Below are 16,145 nucleotides of genomic sequence, written 5' to 3'. Positions count from 1 at the left end.
TTCCTGAAATCAGAGCTTTGCCACCCACTGCCATATGTCCACTGCTTCCTCTCCTACAAGGTACCGTTCAATGACATTGAGGTATCTGAAGCCAAGTGCCTGACATTTGTGACTCCGGGGAAGGGAAGCAGCCGTTTTATCTCCTAGAAAGCACCTTACAAATGGATTTCAGCAAGGGAAAAGAGAGGAGTGTCTTCATTTCTGGTTTGGAGGCTGATGAAGTGATCTCAGTCCCTATTCAGCCCTGTGCCACGCCGGAGGTAACAGTGAGGAGCCATGGACTCTGCTCACGTGGGATTGTGGTTTTTTTTTAGCATCACTCAAACAACTTTTTTAACCCCAAACAACTGCAGGGTGGCCAGGCCTCAACTCTTCAGACTGTACCTAAAATTGCCAGGCCTGGTGTTGAGGAGGGTTGGTGAGCAGGGGGCTGGGAGCCAGCCTGAGACCCTGGTCGTCTCCCTGCTGCCGTGGCCCTGCAGACACCCATGGCGTTCAGCTCCCCATGGCGTTCAGCTCCCACGGGTACACGAGCTGCACCCTCGCTTTGACAGAGCTTGCGCCATTTCATTTGTTTTCCTCCCAAATTAAGCCTGCTGCTTCCATTTGGGTGGCAGAAGGGGAAGCCCTGGACGCGGTTCAGGTGTCGCTGCACCCTCACCTGCCTGGCAAGCCCCCTTAGCTGCCCTCCCATCTTGCTGTGTCCTTGCCCCCTTCCCATCCCTGCTCCTGCTGTGACTTGGCTCTTGCACGCTGCAGGGACAGGCACACTGCTGAAAAAGAAAGCGAGAGCCAAGCAGCTTCTGGAAGACCGGAGGCATCTGCAGGCCAGCATATGCTGCTGGTGCCCAGCGTTTCTCAGGCCCAGTCACTTGGACTTCAGGAATATTTATTTGCATCCTGGCCTCAGTCCCAGTTGGGATCTTTGGATGCTGCTGCTGTATGAACATTTATTACAACATATTATTATCTTTTCTTGCTGCGCACCCTTCGTTTGCATCCTGTTTGTCTGCGTCGCTTCTCAAGAACCGCGTTTTCCTAATACTCTGCTTTTCACTGTACTCTTGTGCTGTGTTGTGATATAACCAATTATGTATAAAAAGAATAATCTGGGGATGGACTCTTGGTTTTTCAATTGCAGTTTTCTCTCTTGGGGTTTTGTTCTCCTTTAAGCTGTATTCAGTGACAGACAGCTTCATTTGCTTGGGTGTCCTTTGCCCTCTGAGGTTTAATGTATTTATTTAGAAGATGAAGCTTACTGTCAGTATTTGTATAGCACCCTCTGGAGTCTGACTTCCTCAAAATCTAGAAGTACACGATGTGTTTCACCAGTCTTATTAATTAAAATATTTTTAGCAAATTGGCTGATATTATTCAGTCTCTGCCATAGCAGTTGGTGAAATCCACCCTATTTACTGGCTTCTGTTTCACATTTATAGCGCCAGAAATTACTTGTTCTGGGCTGGTTTTTTTTTACAGTGCAACAACCACGCTCACATTCTGAGGTTAATTCAGAAAACTTGAAAGTTTATTCCATGTCACCAGTGCCCAAGGTGTTACATTGAAGCTGAGTTCAGAATCAGCTTTTATTTCAAAAATCCCTCCCTACAGTGCTGTATGATAGGAGTGGCCACTTTTCGAAGATTATTTTCAGTCCCCTGTGACCCAAACCAGCCTGGACTGGGGGCACTGAGGGCTGCATTGGCTCTGTCCCACGCCATCACTAAGCAGGGCTTGTTTGCAGCACCCATGACAAGTGTCTTTCCAGGTTGGGTGACAGGATGGTTTGCAGGGAACGAGGCGGAAATGCCGAGCGGCTGAACTCCGACACGAAGGCTGCAGTGTGTTATTATTTTTAACCCCCCTTGCAGTATGCCGCGGAGCTGCTGGCAGTGGTGCGCCTGCCCTTCATCCATCCCAGCTATCTGCTGAACGTTGTTGACAACGAGGAGCTGATAAAGTCTTCGGAGGCTTGCCGGGATCTAGTGAATGAGGCCAAACGTTATCACATGCTGCCGCACGCCCGACAAGAGATGCAGACACCAAGGACCCGGCCCAGGCTCTCTGCAGGTAAAGTAAAACTTCTTTCAGCAACACCAGCTCCCTGGTCCGGCGGTTCCTGGGCATGGCCAGGACATGCCCAAGGGTGGGCACGGACCTTGGCTCCTTCCCTTGGCTCCTTCTTGGAGTCTGCTGATACTTCAGGCTCAATTTTCCATTTCTGCTTTGCTCAAGAATTCAGGAGCCTCTCCCAGTGGTCAGACATGGATGTGGAGATGTACACTTCTGAAACTAGATTTTAAGGAGCGTAATTTTTAGGAATTATTAGTTTTGGCAGAGACTGTGGCGTGCCCCTGTTGTCCTGAAAGTGAGCCCCTTGCCCTCTGTGCCTTGATTTCTCTAGCTGCAAAAATAGGTGAAAAATTTGCTTCTTTGCTATTCAGCCTCCTGCAGGGAGCGGCTAGTTAATATTCATAAAGCAGCTTCAGTTTTGCAGCCCTGTGTAGATAGATTATTTTAGTACCGTGAGTCTTACAGTACCAGTTCAGACTGTTTTCTGCCTCCAAAACAAGTGGATCACAGATGATACATTCCCTTTTAAAAACCCAGCAGCTATGGAGAACTGTGCTGTTTCTCACCTGAGGAATGCCTACGTTTTCCTTTTTGGAAAAATACATGAAAAAGACGCAAGTGGCCAACTCACCGGCAGAGCCCGTATCACGATAGTGTGAGAAATATCCTAAGTATTTGTTGAATTTTTGAGTGGTGTAAATACCATGTAGGAACACTGCATCCGAGAAGGAGCTGGATGAAGCAGGTGAATTATTTTAACGTGCTGCCTGTACTCCTGCCTCTCGTAAGTACAATCACAAAGCCAGGCAAAACTTTCTGTCGCTGCCGCTGATGCTAATGTGGCACGGAGGTGGCATATCAAACCACAGCACTTGCAGCTTCTGGAGACTGCCTCATCAAGGCACCTTTCAGAAGGATGAAGTGTAGAGGACTTCCAATAACAATCTACCCTAAAAAGTCTTTCATTGAAGACGACTAATGGTGTGATGTTTGAAGGGATTTTTGAAAAGTGCTTATTTTATGTATATAAAATTGTAGGTGTAATATGAACCATTTCCAGAAGCTTGTTGATGAGGGAAAAGTGATTCTCTCAGGGTAAGAGAGGGTGATTATAGTTTTTTAGGTCAGAGTCTAATTATATAGAATCATGTTATTTTGCATATCAACGGCATTCATGTAGGCGCAGAGGATCTCTAAACACCCTCTGTGGACTCGCTGCGGCGTGTCGCATGCCCTCTCGAGGTCGTTGATTATAATCAAGTTATGTCTTGCACAGGTGATTAGATTTTCTGGTATGGCGCAAAAATAATGATCTCTTGTTACGAAGAAATATTTATTTAAAACCATACAGTACTTTAACTTAATAACTTTTAAGAGAGTAACCTTGGTTGAATGACACAAATATATTTTTTGAAAACACTGATGAAGAATGACGATAATCTGTTACTCTGAAGATGCATTTCTCTCCGCTGCAGCTCCTAATCTCTCTTACTGGCAATCTGTCTCCTGTGGTTCTGACCCCCCCACCTGTGCACGCTTGTCTCTAGGCTGGGCACCGTAACACATCACAGCAACGGATCCGGCCGTGAGCACAGCTGCCGGAATAGTGACTCCTTCCATTTCATGGCCTCGTGCTCCTGCCTCTGAGCCTACATCTCGTGGCAACAAGTTGCACTGGGGCTTACAATTGCTGTAGAGATATTTTTAATACTTCTGCTAAATGCTAAAGCCAAACTATCCCCAGCACTTGACTCTTGAGTTTGGGACCAGAAAACATCCCAAAGTTAAACTGCAGCCCATCACTGTGGAGATCAGTCTGGAGTAATAAATACTCAGGTCAGATTTGACTCAGCTCTGGCTGTAAAGTGGGAATAAAAACTCTGAGATGTGGATTGCAAAAGTTTTTTCCATTTGCACAGAGAATTTGACTTGGTGTACACTGTGCGTGTTACAGGCTTTGGGGAGCTGTTCAAGCACAGATAAATCTCAGGTAATTTAGGGCAGGGGCTATCTGATGCGTTTACTAGAATCTGGTACACTAAGACTGTGATCCGTGGCTTGAGCACGTTATCTACATCTGGAAAATCAGCTTTCTCTGGGAAAAGCCCAGAAAAAAAAACCCCAAATCTCACCAGAAAATGGTATGTTAATAGAGTATATGCAGAGAGAAGATGAGGATGAAGAACCGTAACCATAGCCTAAATCTGCTCCAGACATTAGCTTTTAGTGTGAGAACACCTTCTTCAGGTTAAAGTCCAAACGTACTTTCCCTGGATAATGACCAAACTCCAAAGCTATCACAATCCTTGACAAAATTCCCATATTCTTCAGCAGAACAGGAATTTGCTACATGCAGGTCTCACTCAAAGTCTGTTGAAGTCAACAAACATCTTTACATGGAACTGCCTTTTTATTTCTTTCCCCATCAAGTTTTGCCCAGATGGCATTCTCCCTCCCAAGTTCTCCCAAGTGTGTTCATAGTGTCGCTCCTCTCCCACTGCTCCCCCTCACACACACACTCCCTTTTTTCTCACCCTTCCTAGTTTGATTGCATAGTTGAAAACAGATTTATAAACAATATGCTAAAATTACTCTAGCTACCAACTATTTTTTTAGTAGGCTCCTGCCTCGTTGAGAGATAACACTTTTTAATAATATTCTTTCTCTTATTTGAATCTTAGGTGTAGCTGAGGTAATAGTCTTAGTTGGGGGTCGTCAGATGATTGGCATGAATCAACGTGCTTTAACAGCGGTCACTTGCTTAAATCCTCAAAACAACAAGTGGTACCCGTTGGCCAGCCTGCCCTTCTATGATCGAGAGTTTTTCAGCGTGGTCAGCGCTGGGGACAACATCTATCTCTCAGGTAAGCAGCAGTTTTCATAGAACCACAGAATCACAGAATGGTTTGGATTGGAAGGGACCTTCAAAGGTCATCTAGTCCAACTCCCCTGCCATCAACAGGGACATCTCCCACCAGATCAGGTTGCTCAAAGCCCCATCCAACCTGGCCTTGAACTCTTCCAGGGGTGGAGCACGTACCACCTCTCTGGGCAACCTCTTCCAGTATCTCACCACCCACATTGTAAAAAATTATGTCCAATCTAAATCTACCTTCCCTCAGTTTAAAACTGTTGCCCCTTGTCCTGCCACTACAGGCTCTGGTAAAAGTCTTTCTCCATCTTTCTTACAAGACCCCTTTATATATTGAAAGGGCACAATAAGGTCTCCCCAGAGCCTTCTTTTCTCTAGGCTGAACAACCCCAACCTGTCCCAATAACCTCAGCCTGTCCTCACAGGAGAGGTGCTCCAGCCCTGTGATCATTTCTATGGCCTCCTCTGAACTCACTCCAACTCATCCATGTCTTCCCTGTGCTGGGGAACCGCAGAGCTGGATGCAATACTGCAGGTGGGATCTCACTAGAGCGGAGTAGAGGGGCAGAATCACGTCCCTCAACCTGCTGGCCACACTCCTTTTGATGCAGCCCAGGATGCAGTTGTGTTTCTGGGCTGTGAGTGCACAGTGTCAGCTCATGTACAGTTTTTCGTCCACCAGTATCTCCCAGTCCTTCTCCACAGGGCTGCTCTCAATCGTTCATCCCCTGGCTTACTGGGCTGGAAGAACAGTTTCCTCCTTACAACATAGGCCATGCAGGAGTTTTACCCAGCTGCTCCTGCAGAAAAAAAAAAAAGACAACTGGGACGGAGGGTGGGAGGGGGATTTCCCTGCTTTTATCATTATCCATTTCTCTGCAGCGTTAATGTTCCCTTAAAGCAGTCAACAGCAATATTTTGCAGTTGCAATGTGAAGAAAATAGGCCTGACAACCATCTAGCATGCAAAGAGGTTTCACTGCCATAGAAACACAATTTAAAATACTGGCTGTCTCAAATTCTAAATGGTGGGTTACGGAATTTGAGACAGACAGGCTGCACTGCTGAATATGTGACCTGCACTTACAGTGTTTGCTTACAGGAGTATTCACGTTTCGTACTTCTTGTTGAGACTTCTCCTTTGACAGTAGTCACTAGCCCTATAATCTTCTTCGTTTCAATGAAACTGAGACCACGCTCCTTAAAAGGCATTAGCTCCCAAAGTGGCTGTCTACACTGCGCCCATACCATCACAGTGTCTCGTTTTTTTGCGGTCTGGTGGTACCTCTGCTTGGCTGGAGAGGGAGAGGCGATTCCCACCAGGCCATGCAAGGATGCTCTGATGGCAGCTGAGTGGAGGTTTGGTGATAAAAAGAGGAGCCTGGGCAGGAAGATGCGGATGTGTGCAATCCGAGGATGCAGTTGGGAGGACAGATGCACCGGGCAGTACCAGTAAGGGGTTACAGCTGTTGCCTTTTCCTTACTGGGTTCTCTCATTGCATTTTCCACAGTAAATTGCTGTCTGTGGTGTTAAATTCCAGTAATACTACATGAAGGACCTACGGATTGATTGGAAATTCTTTCTTGACATTTTTTTGCCAACACTCATTTTGCTGCTGGAGCGAAAGCCTTCTGTGGAGGCTTTTGTGAGATGTTGACTTTTGGTTGTTCTTAGCTGAGGTACTTTCCTATATGTAGAGCCATTTTAGGCAGTGCCACAGCTGCTAACAAAAGCTGTTGAATCCTAAATTCAAAGCTTATTTCAGCTCCTACCCTTGAATCAGGATGAACTGATGGCTTTTGTTGGTTACAATAGAAGAGCTGGAAGTCCCGCATGGCTGGAAACCTAGCTGAGTATCAGTGAATATTTTGCTTTGCTCAAACTTGCAAGACACAGGAAAGAGGGAAGGGGGACCAACAGAAGTGGGAATGAACCCCTGCAAGCTCCAAGTACTGGACCCCACGCCACATAGCATAGGTTTGGAGAGCAGAATACCGATGAGGAAGCCTGGTTTTCTCATTAAACCACAGAACTGAGTCTAGTTTATTTTCCTGGCTCAACCATTGACTCCTAGTGTGGTCTCAAATAAATGATTTCAACTCTTTATGCTTCAAAATGGGGATGGTGAGACAACTCACTAAGTGGCTACCTTGGAAGCTTCAGTGAGAATTGTTAAAATGACCAATATAAATATTTTACTGGAGTGTCTTGAACCGTTTTACAGCAGTGGTACAGCTGGTTCTTTCCTTTAGCAGCAAATGAAGATAAATAAGAAATTTGTCCCTGAAAATCAAGCGTTAAGCCTACAATGCAAGCACGGGCTTTATTCTGCCCGTGGATGTGTTGCTTCAATACATCATTGTATTAAGCATTTCGGATTTCAGACTGGCCTGTGTCTCTCAAGCCAAGACAGGCTGTGCCTCCTGACATCTTCTTGCAAGTGTTGCCGTAATTTAATAGACTGGAAGTTATTTATGAACACTGAAAAGGGTCTGTCCCCTTATGTACATGTCCCTCGTAGTCTGACATCTTGATTTCTTCATGTCATCTTATTAAAAAAAACAGCCTTTGGGGCATATGAATAAATGACACAGATATGCATCATCGGAACAGATGCTCAGTATTGAGGGTGATTTATTTTAATTAGTCAAATGTCATTTGAAGAGTTTTTACTTTGTAACTGGCTTTGATTGCTGTGTGCAAAGCTGCTGCCGTTCCAGGATCTCACATAATTCTCCCCTTTTCTTTCCCTCACCCACACGTCGGTGCCAGGCGGCATGGAGTCGGGTGTCACGCTCGCTGATGTCTGGTGTTACATGTCCTTGCTCGATAACTGGAACCTGGTGTCCCGCATGACAGTCCCAAGGTGTCGACATAACAGTCTGGTGTACGATGGGAAAATATATACCATTGGAGGGGTCGGTGTGGCAGGCAACGTTGACCATGTGGAAAGGTAAAAAAAAAAAAATCCATGCTATTTGCTGGAGCTTTTTCTTCATGCTATGCTAAAGAACCATTTCTCTTTTAAAGGACGCATCAAATGGGCTGTATGTGTTAAAATAAGCTTTTATAACAGCTAAGAAAGGAGGAAACCAGGCAGGATTAGATTTCTTTTTACAGCTTCAGTGGAAAGCATTGTTTCAAAACCAAAGACGAACGCTGCCAGTTTGTTTGTGGGTTTGCTCGGGGGAGGGAAGAGAGGAATTAAGCTTCTTTGGACACTTTACAAAGATTATACAATGAACTAATAAACTTCCTTTGAATTTAGTACTGATGAAAGTCTTTACAGATGACAATATTCCTTTTTATTTTTTCTTTAACTCCAAAAAAGCAACAACGAAGTAAGTTTCTCACATGCACTCTCCTGGTAGAGCACCTCAGCCTTGACCTGGCTGGAAGGAAGATCCTGCCTTTGGTGGTGTTTGTCTGGGGCTGGGACCTGCCAAGCTCCCAGTAAAAGAACCGATAAATGGAAACAGTTTTGAAATCCTGGCTGAGAGGGGCTGAATAGAGATGGGAGAGAATGGAAATTTCTCTTTTCCAGAAGACGCCAGATAAAAAAAATTTCCTTTTCTCACATGGGACTTAAAAAAGGAATGAACAAAAGCACAAGAGAAACATTTCACAAAGTAGAACTCCAAAACCAGCTAATTTCATGTCAACCATAACATTCAATAAAACAATAAATTTTATATGCATATCAATGTTTTCATTAAAAACTAGAAACTGTTTTGAAATGCAGTATGTAAGAATATTCTATTCCAAAAAGATCAATGTAGCCCTAGCCTTACCCAAACACTTAAAAATGCATTATGGCAATAGATTAATGATACAGTTTTTGAGAAATGTTTTTCCTTAGTGAATCTGGCAACCAAAAATATGAGAGTTTTTTATTTTTTTCCAGTTTTAAGTGTTGAATTTGACTACTTCTTCAGCAACCTTTTGAAACAAGCAGTTCCCAGCAAAAGTTGCAAGGCAAGATAAAAAAGGATAGGTCAAGAAAAATTGAAAAAAAAAAAGAAAAGACCATTTTTCAAAAGGTTAGGTTAAAGATGCTTTCAATCTATTATTTCTGGATTTTGGTGTTTGGATTTTTTTGTGCTCAATTTATGCAGGGGGTGTTTATTTCTTCATTTAAGTAGATAGCGTAAATGCTGAATACCAAAACCTGTATTAAAGTTTAAATAATGTTTCAAAGTCAAACATGCAGGAAATTAGGACATGTCAAAAATAAAATTTCCTTCTGCAGATCTGCTTTTTGGTACAATTTTTCATCGTGTGAATACTGTTTTTCCTCAAATAATTTCTGCCTGTTTCAATGCATGTGACAGACCGGTTTGGGGAATACACGTGAAGCCAGGGAGATCCTATCTGGTAAATGAGTGATCACCAGTCACATATAGTTTAATTTCCCTCTGTGTTCACAAATTTTGCCTAGGAGACAAGGATGTGACAAAAGGAAAGGATGTGTGCTGTGGGACAGGGTCTGCAGGTAGCCTTACCTCCCAGCCCAGGCACAGGCTGAAGAGCGGACGTTGGCGAGGGTGCTCTCAGCAAGTCAAGGAGATGCAGGCAGTGAAGAATGAATGAGAAATATTAGCAGTGAATGCAAGACGTGAGCGTTGCTTCCCTCCTTACTCTGAGCTTAAGGTGGGCGCTGCCCTTGGGACTTCGTTTGAAGAAAATCTCACCATTTTATGCAGATTTTTTTTTTCTGATTTCTGAAGGTATTTATCCTGTGATTTAAGTCAGTAAAATTTTAACTAACAGAAATGGTTTTGTGAACGTAGGAGGGAGCGAGCCCAGGAAAAAGATGCAGCCTTTCATTCCATCTCTCAATAAAGAGGAACATCAAAGTAATGCTGTTGCAGATAGGTGTCTTGATAGACGTCATTGACTGAATGATCTCTTTTAATTTTTCCCAGAGTCTCATTTCTTTCTCTGCTCTGATTCTCATGGTTTCTCATTAACAAAGCATCCAAAACATTGCTCCATTGAATGGACCCCGAATCAAGCAAGTCTCCTCCTCTCCTTCCTTCTCATCTCGATCACCCAAGCCCTTGCCACCAATGTCATTGCAGCCTGCAAAGTCACGCTCCGGCCCTCAGCGCACCCTGCGTGGCTCAATGAGAGCAGCCGTGCTGGTTTCCAGTTGTAACAAGCCCACCAAGAGACTTCTGTGTGGGGAAGGAGCAGATTTCCTCCCTATCATTTCAGCGCACGCTGTCTCAACCACAACAAGGACGTCTTGTCATGGGGATTTGCTAAACCCGTGGTTATAATTAATCTGCTATTGTCTATAAAGTGACTTGTGAGACGCAGCCATGGAAAAAGTGCAGCGTGCCCTCTTTTGGGTTATGCTAAGAAATGAGAGAGGTTTGGGGATGTTTCCTTTTTTTATTCTTTGTGTTAAAATGACAGTGAGGACGGCAGAAGCAAAGCATGGCATGGCTGAAGCTGTGCATTTTGGAAAGGATGTTTCAAGGTCTGCTGTTTGAAATGCAGATGAGAAAAAGCTGACCCTCATGGCTGTACAGAGCAAAGTCAGGCTTTTTCAGACAAAAAGATTTCCTATTTGGACCAGGCAGCTAATTAGTGTAAGTGTTCACTAATTTAAGTCACTGTACACACTTTTGCAAGCAATGAGGCTTTCTGAATTTGGGTTGCAACTTTTAAAAAGAAGAACATTAAAATATAAAGTAAAGCCACTTTAACTGCTCAGTGGTCTGCAGTTGTAAGCAGTTAGCGTTCACTTCATGACTTTCCCCTCTCTTTCTTCTACGCCTTCCTCAAAAGCTACAAGCAACTGGCCTTCTCCCACCATGTTTCTGTGTGAGCTGCACGTTCCTCTTCAAATACTGTGTTGCTTTGGATGGGACACTGAGATACCATCTCTCAGGAGGGTGGGATTCTCTCTGTCATTCCAGAAGGTCTTCAAAAGGACTGTATTAAAATAATAAGGTGATGTGATCATACGCTCCAAGTCAGGTGATGCCAAAATTACGTTTACCTCCGAGGTTAACATTGTTCCCCTCAGTGGTGAATTTCAGGGTCATGTGCTCTTGTGTTTTGGTTTGTTTTTCACCCCAAAGGAGGCATCTGAGATTATAGTCCTGCTACCCACCCAGATGGAGGTATGGAGGCTCTTCTAGGTCCTGGGCTTTGCCACCAGGGCGAGGGACCATGCACTGGACACCCTCCCTTGCCGGGCCACCTACCACCTCCCCTCATGCATATGCTGCTTATCTTTCCCGACCACATTTTGCTTTCTGCTTGCTCAGTTAGCTCAAGCATGACCATGCCCAGCTTTGGCCAGGTTTCGATGCGTATTCACTGGCCTGGTGGAGGGTACATCTCTGGTCCAAAGTGACCTACCCTGACCTCACCAGTTAGCAGCCCCAGAGCATGGAGACTGCAGGGTGTCACCACAGATGGTCTTTGGAGGTGGAGAAAGTAACATTTCCTCCCAGTTTCCTTCTTGTTCTCCACCTGGTTTTCCTGGACTTCTGGGAATGTTTCATCCTAAATGGTTAAAATCTTACTGAGATGGTTTTCCTGCATTTTGTTTTTTAAAAACAGATGTCAGACCATTTAGCTGTACGTGCTACCACCTGACTGCACCTGATACATCTGCTGCACCGTTAGAAAGCATTAAAGCAAGTAGGGACCACCGAACTCCTGATGATTTATGGCACCAGCTCCTGTGCTCCTCTCTCCTTGATTTCATTTGTGTCATTGATGCTGAAGGGTGCAGCCTTCAACCAGAAATTCTGGTGCCACTTAAATCAGTGGGTGTTTTCCCATCAACTTCAATAAGGCTGAGATTTTTTACCCTTTGTCTTCCATTTATCTCTGAAAAGGCAGTAAAAATTCTGGCTCGATGGATAATATGACAGGACTATCACAAGCAGATGAGTAGGAGTCATTCGTTACTCATCTTAAAACAATATGCATGTGCCAGAGGGTCTGAGTTATAAGTCCATTTTTGTGGCTGTACATGGGTATATGTTCAGGGAGAGTTATGTTTTTGGAATGAGTGTTTAGGGAAATAACGGCACGATTGCAGTTCTCCATCAAGCCCCTCCGGCAAATTTCTTTGTGACAGGGAGCGAGTCATTAGGTGTTAGGCGAGAGGGTATTACACTTTCTGTCTTCTTCTGAGATATGAGTTGAGTTGGGAGGCAGCGAAATGAAGTGGATCCACAAACTAGGTTTTTAGATAATGGATGGGCCCTGTAATATATGCAGTGTGAGAGCCGAGAAGGCTGCGTATGCTGACAAGACAATGTATGTGACTGAAAGTGTGGAAATGGGGGTGCTTGGTGGTTATTATCTGTTTGAAGGACAGAAAAAGATGAATCCCCTTGACCTGACAGCACTTTTACAATAGGGTTGTCTAAAATTGGGAGATTACTTCAGTTGGCAGTGTGTACTTGGAAGACAGTCTAAAAAATTTGGTGTCAAGAATAAGCTTTATAAGCTTTAGAAACTGCTTTGGAACGTACTGTTTTATTGACATCTTAAGAAAATTAAATATATAGCCTTGTCCAAGAATAGTTTCCTAAGCTCCTCAGAACAGTCAGAAGAAAATAAAAAAGTCAAAAAATAGTAATCCATTAATGTGATTTTAAACAACATGTGAAGAGCAGATCAATATGACACTGTACAGCTTTATTTTAAACAGCAGCTTTCTTGCAAACAGAATTAAATAATGTATAAGAAACTGGAGGGTGCATGTCTGTAAGCGACTGACCGTGATGTAAAGATTTTGTAATGTGAACAAATGAAGATACTCATACAGCTGTTTAACCCAGAAGGAGAGAAATTAAGAGACTGAAGAGAAAAAAAAAATACTGGTTTCAGGTACTGCAGAGATCAAAAGTCAAGAAGGCAGAGAAGCAAACAGCACAGCTTGAAATGAAGGGTTTTCTGCTGTTAATACTGAGGTCGTAGGGAAAGAGCAAGAAAGGAGGCGTTACACGAAATTAGTGAAGCAAGAGGAAGATCAGGCCCACAGATGAAATCCTAAGAGTGGAGAGCTGTGAAAACCAGCAAGGTTATTTCTGTCTGTGCTCTCTTCAAGCCTGGGCTCTATTTTCTGCTGGGTTCAGATCATTTACCCTATCATGGGTGTATAAATAATACATAAAGCAGAGGATAATGACTGCACAGGGGTCAGGTGAGACAACAGTGCTCGGCGCACGTGAAGTGACAGGTGAGGACGCGCACATCCAGCATGCATGGAAAGCCTGATGTCCACAGCATGGCAGGGCCGTGGACCGTGGGGTTGCAGGGACTGCTCTGCGGGCAGAGGAAGGCATGCAAGGGCATCCGTGTAAAACCACGCCTGAGTCCATAGTGTGCAAGGGCTGCAAAACCAGGAGTCAGTCAAAGTCCTTGAAGTTTCAAGTTTGGCAAATTGGATGGGTTTGGTAGACCCATAGCCAAGAACAGACAGGGAGGTGCTGCTTCTGGAGGGAGCAGTGAAGGAGAGGGAAGAAAAACCTTTGCTTGCTCGAAGCCAGCTCCCATTAAGTCTCCATCTACAGCTTCCAACAGGGGAATCAAATGCAAAGCTTGACTAATAGAAAAAGATCAAAGTGATTATTCTTTAAATCAGTTCCCTCCTTGCTGGCCCTTGAGCAGAGCCAGTGTTAAAAGCAGCCGAGGAGCCCCACTAGCACTGGTGACGGTGGAGTGATGGCAATGCCAGAGATGGCGCGACAGATGGAAAGGCCCTAGGGCAGAGGTAAAGCAGGTGTCATTATTTCCTGTCCTGGAAGGTTACAAAGATCCATCTTTATTAATTTTTAAACCAATTTAGTTAATCTGGTGCAAATCCTTGTGTGCACATATTAAGAGCTGACTTGAGATGGACCAGAATGATGGGAATCTGCCTTGCAGTGGGAGACTTAAGGAGCTTAGACTACTTAGTTTATCCCATAGAAGGTGAAGAGGTGACTTTATTATTTTCTGCAAGTCTATACATGAAAGAGAGAGATTTGATAGCAGTCAACTTTATAATCCAGAAACAGAAAAAAGACCCCTTACTTTCTGGTGGGTGGGAGCTGAAGCAAAACAAAGACCAGAGATCAGGTCTACAGTTTTGCAAGGAGGAAGTGAACCAGAGGAATAAATTCCCAGAGGATGGAGGGAGTTGAGGAGCAGGCCTTGAAGACACCAAATTCTCTTTTTTGGCCCTGGGGTTAAGTTAGGGACGTACTTAAGAGTGCTTCACTGAGCAGCCTGTGTGAAACACACCTTAGATGCCTGTGTTAAGTGGACAAGGGCTGGCTTGCACCTGCTTTGTGGTTTACTGGTTTTTTTAAACCAAATGACCCTCAAGACAAGAGTGGCTTTTTTTTAGCTCCCCCACTTGCACCTATATCCAGTAGATTTGTAGCCTTTGACTTTCAGCAGATGAAATTAATCTGGTCATTTCTGGTTTCCCAGTGGCAGATGAGGGAAGGTAGAAGACAGAAAGATCAGTTCTGTTGTTGTATAGCATAAACAGAGAGCAGTGAAAAATGCGGTCTAGGGGACCTGGGGTCCCAGTAGTGAAATTCATCCCAAAAAGGGACTATTGTCTTTGTAATTTGAACATTTCTCCAGTGTTCCTATAGACGTGGTCCTCAACCACACCCAATTCTAAACAATTTTTTAACGAGCTTTTAATATACAATGAGACATCAACAATTGAATTACCAAGCCCTCGTTAGCAAAGTGTAACCCCAAAGCAGTGTATGGAACTTTATATTATGCGACATTTTTGCACGTCTGCTGGGATGGGCGTGAGCGCTGCCCCGAGTGCTGCGGGCAGATGCAGGAGATGCAGTGTATGGTGAAGCTGCTTGGGCAGACAAAATGCATCGGCAGACGGGTTTGGTGCCAGCCGTTGAGATCAGCTCAATGTAGGTGTGTCGCCTTGAATGCTCCCAGCACCGTGTTGTTTAATCTTGTTATATTTCTCCTCTTTGATCGCTGTGTTGTAGATGAATTTAATTTCTCAGTAACTAATTTAGAGCATTGTACGAGGCAGTTCTCCATGCTCATTATAAGGGACTTGCCTAATTTTTTTTTTTTTAGTTAAAGTTTGCCTCCCTCTTGCTTTTGCCTCAGTTTTATGAGCATGTTAATTACTTTCAGTTATATTGCTTGGAAACTCATTAATGCATTTTCATTAAGCACATTATTTTCTGCTGTTTCCACGATTTATATCATTTCTCCCTTTTATTTTCCCCAAGTATTGGCAGCGAGAACTTGAGGGACGTGTTACAAAGAGAGAAGTCCCCTGTCGCTATATCATTTTTTCCAGATGGGTTCATGGCTGTGGATTCATTTCATGTTTGCATATTGCATATCACTAATATTAAGAGCAAAACCCATAAATGGGGGATGAGGGCTTCTGTTCTTGCAGTCAACAATTCTGAATAATTGCTACGCAAGAAACTCCTATTTGACTGAATGTGCCATTACATGGAAATATAGACGCCTAAAAATCACATTATTTTGCAGTGTCTCCAAGACTCATTTTAGAGCAGCTATTTGGATCCCTGCCACATTATCTTTTAAAAAAAATTGACATATGTACTTGTGACATTGTCTAAAATGAATCTTCGTCCATGGATTATTAACTGCACATCCCTTATGGTCAATGGCTTAATTAAATCAGATACTGATGACCTTAAAACTAATTTAGCACTTCCATGCATACTCTTTTCTGTTTGCTTCATGTCAAATACAGATGCAATGGTGAAATCTTATTCCAGCATTAATGTTTGCAACTTCTTGCAATGAAGCACAGTAGCTTGGTTTGCACAATGAAAATTAAATGGAAGCAACTTGTTCTGGCACAAAATCTACACCGCTGGTCAGTTAACTCGAATAAAAAGAGCTATTGTCTTGCATTACGCTGCAGGTGAGATATGTTCCACAAGCTGAGCAACTGAAGTATATTAACGGTCGCCTGCCTGCGGTTGCTATTGGATATCACTGCAGTGATGTGCAAGAATAATCTCATTGTATACTCATTAATAGAAATTAATTAGTGGGAGACATCTTAACAAAGATGTCCTGAGTTTCTTCAGCTTGTACTCTAAGGAGATTTGAGAGGCATATATAGAAAAGAGAACCAGCTTTCTCTGGGCTTTTCTTAATGTTTTAAAAGCTCAGAAAAGGCATTAATTACACTGTTTATCAA

The 16,145-nt window shown here is 43.7% G+C and overlaps 1 protein-coding gene across 5 annotated transcripts in view; it reads left to right on the top strand.

Annotated features, from left to right (window-relative positions):
* The window catches only part of KLHL29 (kelch like family member 29), a 401,554-nt gene that overhangs the window by 362,693 nt on the left and 22,716 nt on the right, over positions 1–16,145 (top strand). For all 5 annotated transcript variants that reach the window (XM_086744242.1, XM_086744243.1, XM_086744245.1 and 2 more), the window contains 3 exons: positions 1,872–2,070; positions 4,755–4,937; positions 7,718–7,898. In XM_086744242.1, the coding sequence (XP_086600368.1) occupies positions 1,872–2,070; positions 4,755–4,937; positions 7,718–7,898 (563 nt within the window). The remainder of the gene's footprint in view (positions 1–1,871; positions 2,071–4,754; positions 4,938–7,717; positions 7,899–16,145) is intronic.

This window comes from Chlamydotis macqueenii, chromosome 3 (genome assembly GCF_036417535.1).
Source record: "Chlamydotis macqueenii isolate bChlMac1 chromosome 3, bChlMac1.mat, whole genome shotgun sequence".
NCBI lineage: Eukaryota > Metazoa > Chordata > Aves > Otidiformes > Otididae > Chlamydotis > Chlamydotis macqueenii.
Note: the sequence above shows the minus strand (reverse complement) of the source record. Positions and strands in the feature narration are given on the sequence as shown.